This window comes from Paramisgurnus dabryanus, chromosome 19 (assembly GCF_030506205.2).
Source record: "Paramisgurnus dabryanus chromosome 19, PD_genome_1.1, whole genome shotgun sequence".
In the NCBI taxonomy this organism is placed as follows: Eukaryota; Metazoa; Chordata; class Actinopteri; order Cypriniformes; family Cobitidae; genus Paramisgurnus; species Paramisgurnus dabryanus.
In genome coordinates, this window is record NC_133355.1 from 2,677,695 (window position 1) to 2,697,666 (window position 19,972).

Genomic DNA, 19,972 nt, shown 5'->3' on the forward strand with positions numbered 1-19,972 from the left:
TTTAAACCACAACTTCTCGTCTTGCACTAGTCGTGTAATGCACCATATGTGAAACGCACACTTGTGGACCATATCAAACAATAAATGACATTAAAAAGAGATGAATTATTATCAATCCACACACAACAATGTATGAACGCTCCTCTTTCTCCACACTTGTAAACACTGGAGTGGTAGTTTCACATACGGCATGCATGACTTTTTCACGTGATTACGTAATACGTAGGGTCGCGCTGGCACATCACATGGCTAGTGCAAAGCGAGAAGTTGTGGTTTAAAAGTATTTACTTTTATTTTTTGTGAAAATGACAATGGTTTGCTGAATAAGACCTTTGTGCTTTGGTTGGGATCGAGTCCTTTGAAGCTGCATTGAAACTGTAAACTGTTGAGGTTCACTAAAGTTCACTATATGGAGAAAAATCCTGCAATGTTTTCCTAAAAAAATTATTTTTCTTGACTGAAAAAAGAAAGACATAAACATATTGAATAACATGGGTCTCTCATATTGAATAACCTGATCTCACGAATTTCTGTGGGAATTTTTTGCTCATTTTTCCATGGCATTCTCACGAATCTCCGCATTTTTCTGTGGCTCTACCACAGACTTTCTTTTCCGTGTCATTCTCACGTATTGGTTACTCAACTGTTTTGTCATTTTTTCTTACCATTGTCGCTTCGGTTTAGGGTTAGATTTACATACAATGACATCCCTACCCAAACCCAACTCTAACCCTAACGCCAGGTGACAATTGTTTAAAGTTTAGAAAATATAAAATAATAAATCAGAAAAAATTGTATAAACCAATATTTAAAGTGACATATTAACACAAACACCAAATCTAACCCTAAACCGAAGTGACAATGGTTTGAAAATAGGAAAAAGCAGTTGAGTAACCAATCCGTGAGAATGCCACAGAAAAGAAAGTCCGTGGTAGGGCCACGGAAAAATACGGAGATCCATTAGAATGCCACGGAAAAATTAGCAAAACATTCTGTGACTATCCCACTCATTTTTTTGAGATCCTGTAGTCCCGGACCACCTAAAAACATTTAGGGACCCTAAAAAGGTACAAAATAAAGGAAAAATATATAAATTGGGCGGCTCCCTGTTTTTTATTAACATTTAAATCTTTAGGGTTAGGGGCTTTTTTAAAAAAAATTAAAACTATTATTTCTGCTAGTTTGAGGGGTAAAAATGGTTAGGGTTTGAGTTAAGATGTAATTTTTTATTAAAACGTTGATTCAGGACCAACAAAAAATGTTGATCCAGGATCACATCTTACTTTGTGAAATCACAGCGACCCTATAATGACGAGGGGCTTGGGTGGGTTGAGCTTAGCTAGGGGACCCCCATAATCTTTGACATAATTCAAACACGTAGGCGGGAGTAAATTTTTGGGATTTCTTTTAATGAAAGTGGGATTATACTTTAAACACAACATAGAAACATGGACTGCCTATTTGCTTTCCATTAAACTGCAAAGAGATTGATTAAAATCATTAACTTTGAAAATAAGCAATAATTTTGACGCTTGAGTTATCAGTAATGATCAAAAAAACACAACCACTATCATAAAATGTTGGGAATGTTTTGACAGTTTTCTTATAGTTGACTAAAATAAGATGAATGACAATAAACTTGACTTGAGACATTTTGCAGATACTTCGAAGGACTTCAGAGAAAACGCTGCATTCAGCAGAACAGAGCCAAATCTATTAAAAAGATGATTTTGAGGTGTTTATAACATTTGATGACCCTCGATCACCTACAGTAAATGTGTCGAGCAGCTGACAGAGCAGGTTCCTTGCAGAGTTTTCTTCTGAATATATATACGGTAAATTCTGCTATTCTCCACAAACAAACTTTTATGAAACAATTGTGCTTTATTGATAAGACGTTTTCTTTGTAATAATAGCAAATTTGGCTTGAATTATACTGAAATAAAACTAAAATTATGATGGCGAAGCATTTCTTTTTTGCATTGCACTTTCTTTTTCTGCCATTGTTTTGATTATTTATTTCTCCAGCAGACAATTATTGTAGCAATAACATTCATGTAATGGGCTTATTGTTAGTTTGGTGCAATACACACAATCTTTGAGCATCTTATAACACCAAATAAATCCTAATGTTCTCTAAGACTTGAAAACCAAAATCATCTGTTTTAAAAGCAAAGCTCTGGGCATTTAGAGGTCAGTGTCCCTGTGTTGTTTTCTAATGTTATTGACTTAATGTAATTATTTTAAACCATTTCTTTCCTTATGTATTTTAAACGGTGAACTAACATCTTGACTTGTTTTCGAGCAGTCATCTAAATAAAAATCTGTTACTTTGTCTGCCTGTCTCTCTGCACTCTTAAAAATAAAGGTGTTTGAAAGGTTCTTCACAATGATGCCACAGAAAAAAAAAAACATTTTTGGTTGTTTTTTTCAAACCGCATTTATTTCTTACATTTTTATAATCTGAAGAACCACTACGAAGAAACTTTTGTGAAACAGAAAGGCTCTTCAGATGCTAAAGGTCAGCCAGAAATGGTTCTTCGATGACATTGTGAAGCACAGTTATTGTCTGAGAAATTCTGCTTTTTGCTGAACAATCTCTAAATAAGAACAATGTTGAGTTTATCCACTGCAGGTTTTTTTACATGATACACTCAGAGAAAAAAGGGACAGAGGGGTTAAGCCTCAATCTGCCCGTCAATGTCACCGGGCAGCTGGAGAGGGGCATCAGTTCTCAGCAGACAAACCCTCATGAGAACAAGAGCCCTGATCTGTTGAAGACTCTTTGTGTGTGTGTGTGTGTGTGTGTGTGTGTGTGTGTGTGTCCTTTGATAAAAGAGATAGATGGTGCAATAACTTGTGATTGTATGAACACATGGCTGTGGAAATGGATCTTGACATTTCCTGTATCTCTAAATGAAGCTGTGAGTTTAACCTTTTTTCTTCTTTTGCCAGTTTTTCCATGGCACAGACAGACTTCATCCACCCATCTGTTCACTGTGAACCTGAAAATGTGCTGCTGTTGTTGACTCACAGAGATTTCTACATGATACGCCTAAACATAAGCCTAAACCTGATGATACTTAATGTAGTCCTGTTGATTCAGACATAGCAAATCTTATTTTTTTATATGTAAAACATGTTCACTTTGGATGCTTTCACATGAGACACATTTTTAGATGATCTTAACACTAAATTGAGTATTTTGTTTTGTATCCACAGAAATAAAAAATGTCCTTTATCTTCTAATCTCTAAGCGGTTTTATGGTATAAATACAAACTAATTTTAAATACAAAACATAAAATTTAAAGACCCTTATTTAAAGAATGCTTGGAGAGCATTTTTAAAGACTACCTGTCTGATTTTTTAGTTAAAAAGTTATTTGTGTGTTTACACCTTAACCTAACCATAACCTTCTCTGTCTCGTGAATATCTGAATTCTGTCACATTGTAAACGTCGCACGTTAAAATGAAGTGTCAGTGAGCCTCTTTTGATTTGAACTCCGGCGAGACGTTTGTTTCGTGCGTTTTGTTTCTCAACACACCGTACACTATTATTATGCAAATGAAGCACACTTCAATATTTTCGCCTGTGTTTTTCAGCTGATGTCAGCACTTCCCTCCGTGCGCAAACGTCCTTCTCCCCCCACAGGTCGCGTGCGCTGCTGCGCTGTCCTCCGCGTGCGCTTGGGAATGTCAACTGCTGCGCAACAGTGTCCTACATACTTCACCGCGTACTCGTGTTGATAACACACATGCGCCTCGTGCACTTTAGTATCGAGTTCCATTTTTTTTCTTAAACTGAATATTACACCATGTAATTTGTGATTTAGTAGTATCGTTGCGCGTCAACAAATGGTGTTCTATTATTCCATAAAAATCCAAATAAACTTGACACCATACTTTTAAGAGTTACAAGTTTTAAAAAGTTACAGTTTACTTAATTTTTGGGGACGTGGATTTGTAGAAATATCTGCGAAATCTCCCCAAAAGCACCTTAATTAAAAACAGATTTATTTGAGACATAGGCATACTATTTGTCTGACAGTTATACTTCTGAAAAATCTGGAAATTTCCCACTGCATTATTGCGGGGGGATTTCTGCATGCAGCAAATGAGAAAATGAACAATGTATAAGGACTCCAGGGTCTCAGTAGACAAGAGCGCAATAGCGTGTGATCCATCACTATATCACGTCTTTTCTGCAGGTATATGAATGTTAGTGAAATGAAAATCCTACAGCAGGACGTCCGTATTCAAAGGCGTCCCATTGAAAGTCTAAACAATGAGAACATGATGTCGGACAACAGTGTGACTAGAGCTCCAGGATCGGCGTTAATTGCGGACATATGGCTCCTGCAGGAACCATTGAGGAAACGGACCTTCTGGTACCCAGTTCGTGTGATTTGCATAAGAAGAAAGCCATTGGTTTATAGACCGTGATGTAAAAGAATGACCTGAAAGCCTGAGGCCACTGCCAGGCGTTAATTATTTGGTTCGCGTCACAAGCAGCGCAGAAAACGCGACCCGGGGGGGGTGAATTTAGCGTGCTGAGGTTGATGACATGTTGCAAAGGCATACATGTGAAATGCGAAACAAAACAAAAACGTATTTTAAATATTCTAATATTATAATAATATACTATTTTAAATTAACTATTTATAATAATCTGGCTTGCAAAGTTGCAAAGTTTAATACACTCATGTATGTTATATGCTTCATTTGTATTGAATGTGCCCTTTACCTACAGGCAATATAAATAAGGTAAAATGTTATAAATAAAAATTTAAATAGCCATATAATTATGCATTGATTTATAAACCGTTGCTTTAAACAGAACCTGAATGCATATTCACCGAACCCGAAGGACTTCGAGAAAAATCTGGTGCAGGCGGTGACGCGTCACAGCGTTATTAAGACATCCAGTTCAATGTTGGCCCCGGGAGATTTTTTTATGGATTAAATTAAGTACTTCCATCTTCATTTCCCACCTGATCGCAGCCATATAAATCCCAACAGCTGATCAACAGACTTCAGAAAGCACGACGCCTTCCGACGGAGCAGCTGCGAGATAAAGCAGATCGCGCGGACGCAAACTCAGCTGTTTCCCTTTCCTTTTTGTGTCTTTTGGCTTATAAGAGCATTTCGGAAACAGGAGGACTAGTTATTTGAAACTTAAAACTTGAACCTGGAAGACTGGATCGTCGTTAAGAATCCCAGAGGAAAGAGACACAGTAAAGGGAAGAGAAACGGAGCGAGATTCTGTGTGCGCTGTCCAGTGCTGAAGACGCGCCGCCGCCGAACGAGAGCTGTCCAGTGCTGAAGTTGCATTTCTGCCAAGAGCGTCGCTGCGTTGCGTCGCGCTGCATCAACAGAAGCGCAATCAGGGGCTCGAGGGTCCGCCGTAACCCTGTGCTGGCATCCGAATTTCGGCGTAACCGAAGAGGAACTATATAATACGCAATTGCCGCCAGCGTTGCATGAGGAAAACGAGAGATTCGACCGGCGGACGAGTGCTTTTTTCTTCAACCTAAAACATGCCAAGGTCTTTCCTGGTCAAAAAGGTTAAACTTGATGATTTCTCATCCGCGGATTTGGAGAGCTCGTATGGCAGATCGAGAGCAGACATCAGCCTCCGCTTTCATGAGAAAGGTATTTATTTGTGATTTTTATTATAAGATCATTCAAATAAAGGTGCAATGTTCAGATGTTGATGCTTGATGGCTTATAATCAAAGAGATAATATTCTGAATTGACCTACGGTCACATTGCATCGACATCGTCACACGCAGCAGAGTTTTGTCGAGTCGGCAGATTTTAGCTTTTTATAGGTCTTGGGCTCCTTCACGTTCCACTCATCCTCACGGTTTAAGACCCATTTTATTCCTGAAAACGCAGAGCTAGCAACAAGTACCCAACATAGATAGCAGAGGGTGTGCTGTTTTGATACTCATTTATCACGTATACACACAGGAGCATCATGTCACGGACTCAAAGGCGTTCAGTCTATTAAGGAAACGTTTGATTGTGTTTCAGGTTATTACTTACGCTCTACATACAGTACAGACATTCCGTACATGTATGCAATATTCATGCGTGCGGGTATCTAGGGGTTATGAAGTATTATCCTCTGTTGCATTCGACCTAATTCTGCTCGATTTCTATCAAGACTGCAAATGCAATTATAACTAAGGCGATATCAGTCTCCTCGCCATTGTGCTTAAATGGGTTGCCACGTTAATTGAAATGGAGAGCTATTGATTTTTGTGCGCGCGCGTAGGGGTTAATGTCGAAAAAAAGCTTCAGGAGAAGTCTGTGTGTCTGGGCTCACCTCTATCTGATAGGCTACTGTAAACGTGTTAAACAATGAACTACGGTAACAGGAATAGCACACACTGTTGCGTCTAAAGCTTCGATTTACTCACTGTTGCTCTTTTTGACGGCAGGATACATCAGAGACTACCTGACCCCAGCCGTGTACGACGGCGAAAGTGACAATGGCATTAAAGTACCATCCCCCGGACCCATTTATGACAGCATCCATAGCGATTATGGAGCCCCCGATTCCGATCAGCCGGACAGCCCGCAGTCGGAGATCTCCTCTGGGTACATTAACGGAGACAACGCCGTCAGCGAGGGATACACCGTGGATGCCTTCTTCATCACGGACGGGAGATCAAGGAGAAAAGCCATCAGCAGCCCGAGAACTCTTCAACGGCACACGTGCAACGAGTGCGGAAAAACATACGCCACGTCTTCCAACCTAAGCAGACACAAGCAAACGCACCGCAGCATGGACAGTAAAATGGCCAAGAAGTGTCCCACCTGCGGGAAGATTTACGTCTCCATGCCGGCCATGGCCATGCATTTGCTGACCCACGATCTCAAGCACAAGTGTGACATATGCGGTAAGGCCTTCAGTAGGCCGTGGCTTTTACAGGGACACATGCGCTCGCACACGGGAGAGAAGCCTTTCGGATGCGCGCACTGCGGGAAGGCGTTCGCCGACCGCTCCAACCTGCGCGCCCACATGCAGACGCACTCGGCCTTTAAACACTACAAGTGCAAGAGATGCGACAAGACCTTCGCCCTAAAGTCCTACCTGAACAAGCACTACGAGTCGGCCTGCTTCAAGGGAGCCTTTTCTCCCCTGAGTCCACTAGATGAGTGAAAGAAACACTTAATGACATGAAGTCAACCGGTTGATAGCACATTTTTACTCGATTTGTTGTCCAGCAGCAACAACAACTCCGAGGAAATCATGGATTATTCGCATGTACCTTAACTTTTCTTTTTTTTTTTAGAGCAAACACACACAGACACACCCTCTCTCTTCTTCTCTTTTTCTGTCTCTGTTCACACATTCAGAGCCAAAATATCATCAGTTTTGCCAAAACTCAGAAGACATTAAAAATGTCTTTTATTTCTTGCAAAAGGTCAAACCTTTTTTTAAGTTTTGGATAATATTGTACCGCTGCCAGTGGCCACAAAAGTGTTCAGCATTAAGGTAAAACTGTTTATTTATTGACTTATTTATCTATTTATTTATTTTCTACGAACTGTGTAAACTCTTAATTTGCACTTTAATTTATTGTTCAGTTGCCAAGCCTTCGTCATTAATATGCCAAAGCATTTGCCACTTTCTGAATATCTTATTTTTGTTTGCCACTTTATAAATTTGTTGCATGCAAAAAATACTACTACTAAGCAAATCTATGCCAATTTTATGAAGCTTTGGACTTTTTTGCCAAAACCTAGATAGCATCCGTCGGCAATATTCCTCGGGAGTCACGATGATGAATAGAGCAATAATGCATGGTATTTTTAAAAGCTAAACGAGTAATAACTATAGCGTTTTTAATCACGATTTTATCCAATACTATCAGTAGTCGTTCAGAAGTTAAATATCAGGGAAATGCCAGAGTAGTATTAGCTGATACTTCGACGGGACAGGGGTGGGAAAGGGATTTAGGGTCCTTTTGTAAGTGGTTATGCACTGCCTGCCTCTTATTTAATAACGTAGTTTTAGAAGTTCATACTGCTGTGTGCGCGACGCAGGCCGCGGGGACGCGCTTTTCTCACGTGGATGAGTTGACAGTGAGTTCAAACAGGTGGACATCCTTCATCCAAGCGAGAGTCTTTGAAAAGCACTTGTTTGAAAACAGTTTTTTTTTTTTTTGAAGAACAATACAAATAGTAGCACAAACCTTAGAGATTCAGGTAGCCTGGCCTCGTGTTAGTCGAACCTCTGCTTTTGTATCTACGGACACGGAGTAGCCTACTAACTGTTTAATGCCTTGTAAATACTCCTTTGGAATCAAATATTTCTACAAGCTGTAAAGAATCTAATGAACTTATTTCTGGACTTCTTTTCCCTGGGTGTTTTTCCCCAGCATTTGAACAATATGTAAAGCACAAGTTACACCGGGCATTTTCTCACTTCATAATAAAGAACAAATAAGTAACTGGTTTTGTGTTGTGCTGTTTGTGTTAGACGTGCTGGTTGCAATTCAAACTAAAGCACGGACAACACGGTGTCTGGTGCGCAACGATTTGGAGTTCAAAACTTGCTGATTAAGACGCGAGCCACGCGCGTCTGATGTCGTCGTTTCCAATGACGTAAAACCTTCAGGTATTAACGCAACAGTGTCTCTTTCACCTTAAGCAATGTGTACAGTCATTTAATTCAGCACAGTATTTACCACCAACCATTTCTAACTAAGACGCCAAACACGAGAAACACACAGGATGGCTGTTACGCAGGATTAAACGCGCTTTCATCTCAATTAAACCCTTGACTGACGCCTTTGTTACGCGTGATTGAGTTTCTTCTGCATCATGTTTTCAAGAAGCTCTTGAGAGGGAAGCGCGTGATCAAAGGGACGCCAGAAATGTGCGTCAAACCAGAAACATCTTCACACACACATTCACTACAGTTCTTTCAGCAGATATTTCTGCATTAACCAGCATTAACCTTGAGAAGTGTTAGTGACAGCAGCAACTCACCCGGCTCTCCCAGTAGAGTCAAGCGAACAAAAATCAGCCCAAAGGGTTATTTTAGAATTTTAACTACACAACTGCTCCAAAGCTGGACAGATTTCACACAAACTGCTCACCTGGAGCTTATTTTGAGAAAGATAAACGCATTTAAAGAATTTATTCACGTCCAAATACATGACAGCACTGTCATTTCATTAAATGTCCCCTGAAGGTCATTCATGACAAATCTGCAGTGAGTTACAGTACAGGGAATGTTCTTGTGTGCCAGTTTGCTTCATTGATGGGACTGTAAGGACCCTGTAGGGCCCATGTGTGTGTGTGTGTTTGTGTGTGTGACTCATGAACATAAGCAGAAAAGTGAAGGGTGAAGGAACATCAAAAACCCTCCGGTGTTAACCGTCTCCTGAGAATGACACTTTGTTCTGACCCTGTTTGAGTTGAATAAGACCTCTATGACTTTCCTTGTGTGCTCACAACCTCTCAAATATTAATCATTTGCTTACTTTCTGTGTTCAGCTGAATGGGGTTAAAACATGTTTTACATTAAAGCAATCGTTCTGTCATGATTTACTCATAATCACGTCACTTCAAATCCACCTGATGATATATCTGTCAGAACATCAGTCTACATGCTGCACTCCAGGTCATTTGAAATCACATGATATGAGGAACAGATTGAAATTTGAGTCTTAAATTTTGTTATATACCCCTCTGCTATACATCTTATTGTCTACTCAGCAGATTTCAACCAATGCGTTCAGGTTACAGGACACAGGAGAAGATGGTGTCAAACCTGCTTCAATACATCAATATGCTATTTTAGTCTGAACACGAGTGTGAATGAGATGAAGAGCTGCGGCAGAGGATAACATTAGCAAAGTATCACATAGAAATTTGATGACTTAAGTACAGATTATAACCATGATAAAAGGTTTCAAACATCTTGTTACATTACTTATTGCTTACATCGCATTCAGTGGTGGCTTCAAAATATATCTGGACAATACATGTCCATTTGATAATGTCATTACAATTGCATTAGAGAACTTTTTGATGAATATTATAAATATAGAGAGCAGAGGAAGATAAATGATGCTGTCTTTAGAATGAAGACAAAGGTATTTTGCCGAATGTCTATAGTTACAGGTGTAGTGTGTACATTTAAGGAGGATCTATTGACTGTTGCAATATAATATACATGTTTTCAGTGGTGTATAAAGACCTTAAGTAATTCATTTTTTTTGTCTTGATTACCTTAGAATGGGCCATTTCAATCTACATACATTGCGGGTCCCCTTACATGGAAGTCGGCATTTTGAGCCGCCATGTTTCTACAGGGCGCGTTTCATTAATATGTTGTCTCAGACGACAACACGATTGTCCTGTGACAGCTACCGTAGCTTCACTATGCATTTCGAAAGGAAGGGGTCTCTGGGGTGGACTGAGCCGTTGGTTGCAATTCACAATTTCATCCCTAGATGCCGCTAAAATCTCCACACAGCACATTTAATATTCTGAATCGACTAAAGAACGCTAAAACAAACCAGATTTGACCAATATGACCCTTGTTTGGTATGTTGTTTAACTTAATCCCACACAAACGAAAAACAATCTGCATTGTGAAACATGCATACCTGCTTTTGTGACACAAGCTATAAAGAGTTTTGCCTTCTGCTTATTTATGTTTAGTCCAGATGAAAGTATCAAGTTGATTTATTTTGCACATAAAGCATAAGAAAACTACACTTATGAACATGATAGCTGTGTGTGTTTGTCAAGAGGAGACTCCGAGATCATGGACATTGGCTCAGATCCCACAACACTCAAAAAACTTCAGCTCACGTCGCATCGCATGTCAGTCCTCTGTTTCGAAAAGGCCACGACTAATGAAATGATTCACAGCACTTGTGACATTATGGAAATGAATCCATTAATCTAGTAAATCAGATGACTGTGTGCAGTGGACAGCTGACTGGATCTGCACGTTGGGGAAGATATACATTTCGCATTAGAAATGCAAGATTTAAGACTCACGGGTATTTGGCAAAGTGACAATCACGTGATGTGACGTTTCGACTCTCTTTAGCCGGGTATCTTCAGCATCCAGTGACTTTAGATACTGCAGTTCTGCGACGTCCCCAGGCTCTGAGCTCCAGGATCATTATAAGTCCCGCGCTGCGAGGTGGATCGGCTCTCTTGAGAAAACATCTAATTGTGCTGCGATGGGCAGCATCAGCAGAATCCATTACTTAAATGGGAGACAGGTGCGCTGAGGCCGGGCGCTTGTGGATGTGCCAGGACTCTGACGTCAGACTACAGTCACAATGATAAAAACTCCAGCAGGTCTGCTTAGCTTGAACTTTACTGCATCTTCCTGTTTACTCAGTATAATGTACAGTACATTTTTTTATTTTATTTCACAACTTAAAGCTCAATAGAGTTAAATAAGTTCTCAGTTTTGAAGACAAAGCTTATTTAGTCTTTAAACATTTAAAAAGAAATGTATGAGTTGATGTATGAGTTAACTCTAGAAAAGGTTGAACTCTTCATTTATAAATGCTGTAGTCTCTTAAAGCAGTCTTTCTCTCAGATCATTCAGGTTTAATAACACAATGACATCAGACATCCTAAAGCAGCTGATTGGCCAGTTGGGGTGTGCTCACATTCTGACACTCACTGTCCACACCTCTCAGAACCCTTCACACGCACCGGACAAGAGATTCACTTAACATTTCATACAAATGTACCTGAAATCACCTTTCACTGCTTGTTACTCACACATTATGTCAGACAGAACAGCCACTTTTCAAAGGGCAAGCTCAGTCGCTAGTTGAATATTTCTAAAACCACAAGACATGCCTTTTGCAGACGTGAGCGAGAGAGCCTGTGTGTATACATGAGAGAGAGAGAGAAAGTGCTGACCCAGTTTGACTGACATGCAGCGAGTGGTTTGTTAAGCAGTACAGTTTCTGTCTTCTCCTGTCAGAACATCACGGTGATGGTGTGAACCCTCTACATCCCAGGCTTCTGATTGGCTGTTTCAGGCTCTGAATAAGACTTCACAATTAACCTGAGGGGCTGCATGATAAATCAGCCTGAAATCTATTACCTATTTTCAGTTAACTGTATGTGACATATCAGTTCATTTCATTTTCATCCAGAAGAAACACTGCCCACATGGAAAGAACCTATATGTGGATATATGTGCATATATGAAACCTATATGCAGCTTATATGCACATATATAATAATATATATATATATATATATATATATATATATATATATATATATATATGCGCATATATGAAACATATATGCAGCCAATATGCACGTATATGCAGCACATATACAGCATATATGCACATATATAATAATAATATATATGCGCATATATGCAGCTAATATGCACATATATGCGTCACATATACAGCGTATATGCCCATATATGATAATATATATGCTGCATATATGCAAAATTGAGATGCATATATGTGCATATACAGGCCATATAGGTCTCCTGTATTGCTTCTTTATATCCACATATGAGCCCTATACATACAAGTTATGTCTCCTATAAAGCAGGATCTGGTCATTTTGTAGCTCATATCTCACTTTGGCAAATGTCATACATGCCCAGCTCATATTTTCTATTATCAAGACAATAAATTGGTGTTACATGTAATTGGCATTTTATGGAATGCAAATACACTCTATGAAAGGATGTGTTAATTCTGTTTAACACACTATGTGTCATTTCATCTTGATTTTGAGTTTAAATAAAGAAAAGGGACAAGATGTGTTAAAATAACACAAAGTGTGTTGTCACAAAAATAACACAGAGTTGTGTTAAGTTAAGGACAACACATTAGATGTGTTATTTTAACACATTCGTTTTAAGAGTGTATGGCAATTAAAGGAGAAAAGTTATGATGTCTGCACGTTTTTCCAAAACATTTACAAGGTCTATCTTTTGTATGAAGATAGTGGAAAAAAGAAGGGCATGTATAACAAAATGATTTACAATTTAACAGCTACTGTTTCAAGTTCTCTAACAGCGACAGTAGTGCAGATGGTAGAGCGAGATGTCTAATGATTGGAAGGTTGGGTGTTCAAATCCCAACAGTGGTGTATGGGATTGCATTTTGTTTTGTGATCGGAAGGTTGGAGGTTTGAATCCTGGCTCCTGCAGGTGCAGACTGTCATTGGTTGGACCTTTATTTATGTTTAATTTATTAGCAGCTACAGATTTTAATAATTTTACCAATATATAGGTTAACATATATGTACATATATGTAGGAAAACAGCCAATTTTATATATGTCACAATTAAAAATGTTTTTAAGGTACATGTAGGGGAATTTCATGAAGTCACTTAATAAAATAAATCTCATGAATCTAAACATAAAAAAACTATTTTCCTAATTTGTGTTTTTTATTTTTAGGGTGAAACCTGGAGAGTTGTATGTGTATGGTATGTATTGTGTGACATTGGTTTTGGCATGACTGTGACACACAGACAGAGCCTCAGGCACACAGACAGATGATTAACTGTTGGTTAGGGGCAATTCAGTGCTGCACATATACCGAGGTTATGAGTTACAATCACACTTGTGTGTGTGCGTGCGTGTGTGTGTGTGTGTGTGTGTGTGTGAAGCGTGTGTGTGTGCATGTTTGTGAGCATGTGTTACAGTTTTTCTGAATTGCTAAAACACATTTTTTGAAACCATCACTCATTTTCTCAAAACCTTAAACACAAATCCCAATTTTAAACAAAATTCACAGAACCCCTGACTCTTCTAGCAAAATCAAACAATTGCTTCAAAACCATTTCACTTGTACTCAAAATCAAACTAAGCTTTCAAATCATACACACATAAGTCTATATTATAAAACACTACAAGCATCCATTAGACACTACCTTAAAAAATGGAAAACACAACATCCAGGAGATCTGCTTACAGAAATACACGTTTACTGTACATAACAACACACTTGACAAATACTGTAAAAAAATCTCTATTACTGTAATCACAAGTTTAGTTCAGTGAATGTAGTGAATACTTTACTGTAAGTACTGCAAGTAATAGTAAGTTTTCAATATTACTGTAAGCAGCACTTGTATTTTGTAAAAAGTCAGCAATACAACTGCAAATTTTGCCAATTGCATTGTCTCTGTTGTCCTTTTCTTTCTCATACTCTTCATCTGCCTCTCAGACTGTTTCCAATTCACACAAATGGTAAAAAATACCATTAGATAAAAGTGTGTAGAATTTTGAGTTGTTGTGTTTACTCGATGATAACGGTGTTTTAGTTGTGTTCAACTTTTGCCTGCCTGTGTTTAGCATTTATAAAACAAGTGCATTGCAGTGTGAAATGTGTGTTTTAGTGAGAAGTTTGTGTTTAGAATTTTGCAAAAAGAGTGCATGATTTGACAAATGCGTTTAGGCCACTATGAATTTGGTTCAGAGAATGGGGGTTAGTGTTTTAGCAATTCAAAAAAACTGTATTACAGCACATGCTGCTCTGGCAGCCATCGCAGACAAATGTGCAAAACATACGCTTTCTCTTTTACCCATTCCATCTCTCTCTTTCCCTCTCACCCTCTTTCTCTCTTTCTCTCTCTCTCTCAAGCAGGTGATTCAGTCGAGTCATTGGCAGGTCAGAATAATGACATCACTCTTCTGAACATGAAAACATCATGAATATTTAGCAGGATCAGAGAGAGAGAGAGAGCGGAGAGCGAGAGAGAGAGAGAGAGAGAGAGAGAGAGAGAGAGAGAGAGAGAGAGAGAGAGAGAGAGAGAGAGAGAGAGAGAGAGAGAGAGAGAGAGAGGGAGGGAGAGAGAGAGAGGAGAGAGAGAGAGAGAGAGAGAGAGAGAGAGAGAGAGAGAAGAGAGGAGAGAGAGAGATGAGAGAGAGAGAGAGAGAGAGAGAGAGAGAGAGAGGAGAGAGAAGAGAGAGAGAGAGAGAGAGAGAGAGAGAGAGAGAGAGTGTTTTGATGTAAATCAGTCTCATAGTAAAACAGAGAATCAGACAGCATTTAGAGAAGGTTGTGCTGGCATCTGTCTGAGGATTTGGGTTCGTTGTAAGTGGAAGACACTCAGCTTGATAACGAAGAGTGTGGGAGTTTAAAGGTGGGGGTCATGCATGTACACATCAACACAGAAGCAGAGATCCTGCTGTCAATATAAACTCTCTTAAAAATCTCTCATTACATCTCTCAAAACAAAATCATCCAAGTAGTCTGCTAAATGACTAAATATAAATGTAAGTAGGTGTTCCCGTAGACAGGGGCATCCTGCACCAATTTTTTTTTAAGGGGGCACAGTGTGCACAGCTCACAGAAATGTATTTGTGCATACACAGACATCAAACACAATATTATAGAGCTTTCAGACTTTTCCATGGCACTTACATTTCTAACAATTTGAGCGCCCCTGCCTTCATGCAAAAACCTCCAAAATAAAAGTGTTGAATAAAGTAATGACATATTGGTATCATATATACATCTGAAACAGCATGTTTTATTTATTTACATTTTAATAAATGATTTGTTTAATTGTGTCATTAATGCATTTTGCACAACAACTGAATTATCCTATAAAATTAATGTAATTTTTAATCCATAAAGTATATACTGTAAACAACGGAAATGACATAAGCTATAGCCACGTGATTGATTTAAATGTTCAATAATGATTTTAAAAAAATGTATAGATCAAATTATAATAGGAATGCATTATTGCATCAAATTCTACCTCATATGTGAGCATGAGTGATTCCGTGCCCCTGTGAACTCTGGCGAACTTTGGCGTTGTACCAAGAAGATGAATCTATAAATCTACTAATATAACGTCAAGACTGTCACATTTTAAATCATACATTTTCTACACAGAGGAGGTTAACTGCACATTACCGTACTGGGGATTGGAAATGTTGTGAGCGTTTCTTACACATTTTAATTCCTTAGATAGCAAAATGCAGCAGCAACAGCAAAGAGCCAGTGAGCGCGCTCAGACACTAATGACGTCTGTGACTGCGCTGTCTGTGTAATGAAACATTATCAAAACTGCGAAAATCTCAGAAAAGTTACAAGGAAGCAGCACAGTATTGATAATATTGTGCATATTAAACAGATTAAAAAACAAATAACAGATTAATGGACGCTTCTTTGATTTTGAGATTGCACGCAAAATCCATTTGGCTCAAAAAATAAAATAAAATAAATAAAAACAAGGGGGCACGTGCCCCCTCAGTTTGAATGGGCATGACGCCTCTGCCCATAGAGCATTGCATTATAGCAGTCCAAAGGTCATGGGTGTAGATCGAATGCACTGTAAGTCATTTTAGATGTAAAATGTAAAATAGGAAATCCCAGAATGCACTGCAACATGCTCGATGTAAAACCCTAAGAAATGTTAGCAATATATTTCTTCTTGTAACGTGGAATGTATCCAAAGTCTTTTTAAGAAAGTTGCGTCACTTCACTGCACCATATTTGCAACGCCTTATGATAAACTACTGCGCACGCACAAACAATCGACAGGGACTGTTGCAAAGAACAGGGCTGCGTTCAGCCACGACAAAACGTTGCACAACGTTTATTAAACAGAAACGGTGATGTGTTGAACACCCTGTTGTGATGACGCAAGAGTTGCAACTACGGTAGCTGAGAGGCCATTCTTTGTGTTCTTTTATTAATGTTTCTGAAGCCTGATGAAATCATTATAAATGTGTGTTTAATACTGTAAAATACCCTAGATGTTACAGTCACTGACTATGCCGTCCAGAATGAAAGACAACATTCCAACTTGAACCCATTGAGCGAGCTGTCTCTTAAGTACCCTTCCCCGTGGTTTATATACATCTTGCCGCTGATTGGGCAGACATTTCTGACACACCCACCAAACAAGAGAAAACGCATCTAAAACCTGTTGCACACCGCAGCAAACCGTTTCCAGGAAACATGTCGTTCGATGATTGGCTATTTACTAGAAGGCGAGACTTTCTTTGATAGAGAGCCCATATTAACCGTTGCCATCTCCCCCATTCAAAGCAATCTTGAGTAAAATATCTTTGATGTATCTATAATATACAATATAAGTATCAATTAAAAATAGTTATAATTGTACATAGCTTTCTTTATAGTTGTGTCTATTTCTCAACATTAGTAAAAAGACTGATACCTAAATAAACACATAGTGTAGAGAAAGAGAAACGCCTGAGCAATAAAAGCTCTCCGGTGAGATGACGCTGCACATCCACAGTGTTTTTATGTGTCTCTGTTTCAAAGTATTGCCTGATTTTATTGGACTTCTAACAGTGATACACAAGGCTCTCAGAGAGCTCAGATTACCTGCAGACCACTCGATGATCGTCTTCACGAAGCCCACCGTCCTCCAGTGGAGAAGACCCTTCAGGAGGTCTCATCTCAGGACGTGATGTGGGTTTATCGAGGTCCTGCTGGTCTATCTGAAACAAATCAAAGACCGTGAGCTTGTTTAGCGTAGACCGCACAGAGCTCTGGCCGTTCACCGTCGGACGCTTTGGGTTTATGCGTCAGACTGTGAGAATCTGTCTGTGTGGAGCCAAGCCTGCCATCTGCTGAGATCTGCTGCGTCACCAGGAAAATAATTAAAGAAACAGCAGAAATCATGTGACTGTTAAAAGCTTTTCTGTTTACGTCAACAAACCCTGACTGACATTTAACCACATCAACAATAATGGGAGGAAGATGACAAACTAATGTACGCTTAAGACATCATCTGAATGTTTCTGGGTTTTTTTGAAACGGGAAAATGACATGTACAGTCACCCTAGACTCCGGTCCTTTGGATCAGGGGCGTCATGCACCAATTTTTTTTAAGGGGGCAAAGTGTCAACAGCTCACAGAAATTTGTGCATACACAGACATCAAACGAAATATTATAGAGCTTTCAGTCTTTTCCATGGCACTTACATTTCTAACAATCTGAAAACCCCTGCTTTCATGCAAAAACCTCCAAAATAAGAGTGATGACTAACTTTAATATCAAATACTCTTCAATCGGAATAATGACACATTTGCATCATATTTACATCTGAAACGGCATGTTTTATTTAAGTCTTAATGGCTTGTTTAATTGTGTCATTAATGCATTTTGCACAACAACTACATTATCATATAAAATTAATGTAATTTTAAATCCATAAAGTATATAAACAACGAAAATGACATAAGCTATAGCCACGTGATTGATTTTAATGTTCAATAATGATTTTAAAAAATATGTTTAGATAAAATTATTAGAGGAATGGATTTTTGCATTAAATTTTACCTCATGTGAGCATGTGAGATTCCGCGCCCGCGTGAACTCTGGCGAACTTTGGCGTTGTGCCAAGAAGATTAATCTCTACTAATATAACGTTGAGACGGTCACATTTAAAACCATACATTTTCTACACAGAGGAGGTTAACTGCACATTACCGTACTGGGGTTTGGAAATGTTGTGAGCGTTTCTAACACGTTTTAATTCCTCAGATAGCCAAATGCAGCAGCAAGCCAGCAACAGCAGAGAGCTCGTGAGCGCGCCCAGACGCTGATGACGTCTGCGACTGCGCTCTGACTGCAGCGCCAGCTGCCGCCAGAATAAAAGTAATGTAACATGATCAAAACACGATCAAAACGGCGAAAATCTCTGAAAAGTGACAAGGATGCAGCACAGAATGTATAATATTGTGCATATTAAACAGATTAAAGGTCAAATAACAGATTAATGGACGCTTATTTGATTTTGAGGTTGGATGCAAAATCCATTGGCTCAAAAAAACCAAGGGGGCAGGTGCCCCCTCAGTTTGAATGGGCATGACGCCTCTGCTTTGGATGATTTGAAAATAATGCACACCCAAGATGTAACCTCTCATTACCACCTTGGCTGTGCATTATTTTCGAATAATTCAATAGCCCGTCGTCAATTATTCCTTATATGTTAGCTGAATTATTGCTAATGTGTGGCATTATGCTTCATTTGGTGGTGCAAATAAACACGGCAAGTTTTATACAAGATGATAAGTGCAGGATTTTATTTAAACACACAAACACAGACACACACGCACATACACACACGCATACGATGCCTTTGCATTTAGAGACACAACATACTGCTTTACCAATTAAATTCCTTTGAGCATCACTGATCATAGATCAGTCCCTATCAACATCTAACATCTATTACATTTCTGCAAGATCTTTATCTCAACACCTGTCAACTCTACACAAGTCATAAAGCTGTTAAATCTTTAAAAGCGCTTGAATGAATGACATTTTAATCTGATCATAATGCAGGTCTGCTCTTAACATACTGTATTCACGACTGAAGGAATCTGTGACTGATGCATTCATATTTGGCCATACGTGAGCATTTTGCTGGGTGGCATTAAAGAGAAAATTCACATGCAAAAAACTCAATTTAGTTTGTAACACTGTCTGTATAGCATGCCTACACAACATTAGTGTCTTATTGTGTTATAAATCAGATCTCTATACAACTACAATCTATGAACACAACAACACTGCTGCTGAGACATTTATGAGACAGAGAGAGAAACCACTGCTCATTCAGCATTTTCCTAGCCAATCGATGAGAGCAATCAGTCACATCATATTCTCTGATACTGAAACTGCAAACATTTAGTTGTATGTTGTGAAGGCAGAAGAACAGAAGAGGCTTCAGGATCTGTTAGAGATACACAAAGAAATGACCTTTAAAAAACAAAGACTGTTGAAGCTTCCTGAACTCTTATGATGGGACAGAAGATGGATTATATAGTACAGTGTGAATCTGTAATTACATCTGTACATATACATGCTCAACCATGGTCAACATTTCTGCAGATTAACCCCACACCAAAACCTAACAACGTATCCCTAAAATCAGAGGCATAAGTTGTCTGTCTGTCCATCCAAACAGATATACACAGACAGACAGA

At 38.9% G+C, this 19,972-nt stretch overlaps 1 protein-coding gene across 1 annotated transcript; it reads left to right on the forward strand.

Moving 5' to 3' along the window:
* Positions 1 to 4,906: 4,906 nt before the first annotated feature.
* scrt1a (scratch family zinc finger 1a) lies at positions 4,907 to 8,466 on the forward strand. Its single transcript, XM_065281544.2, has 2 exons — positions 4,907 to 5,653; positions 6,448 to 8,466. Exons 1-2 carry the CDS (start codon positions 5,539 to 5,541, stop codon positions 7,170 to 7,172), a joined length of 840 nt encoding a protein of 279 aa, XP_065137616.1. The 5' UTR covers positions 4,907 to 5,538; the 3' UTR covers positions 7,173 to 8,466.
* The last annotated feature ends 11,506 nt before the right edge of the window (positions 8,467 to 19,972 follow it).

Bases quoted from the DNA above. Each gene is read 5' to 3' on its own strand.
- scrt1a (XM_065281544.2), top strand. From the start codon at position 5,539: ATGCCAAGGTCTTTCCTGGTCAAAAAGGTTAAACTTGATGATTTCTCA. The intron at 5,654-6,447 runs GTATTTATTTGT...TTTTGACGGCAG, and splicing joins CCTCCGCTTTCATGAGAAAG to GATACATCAGAGACTACCTG.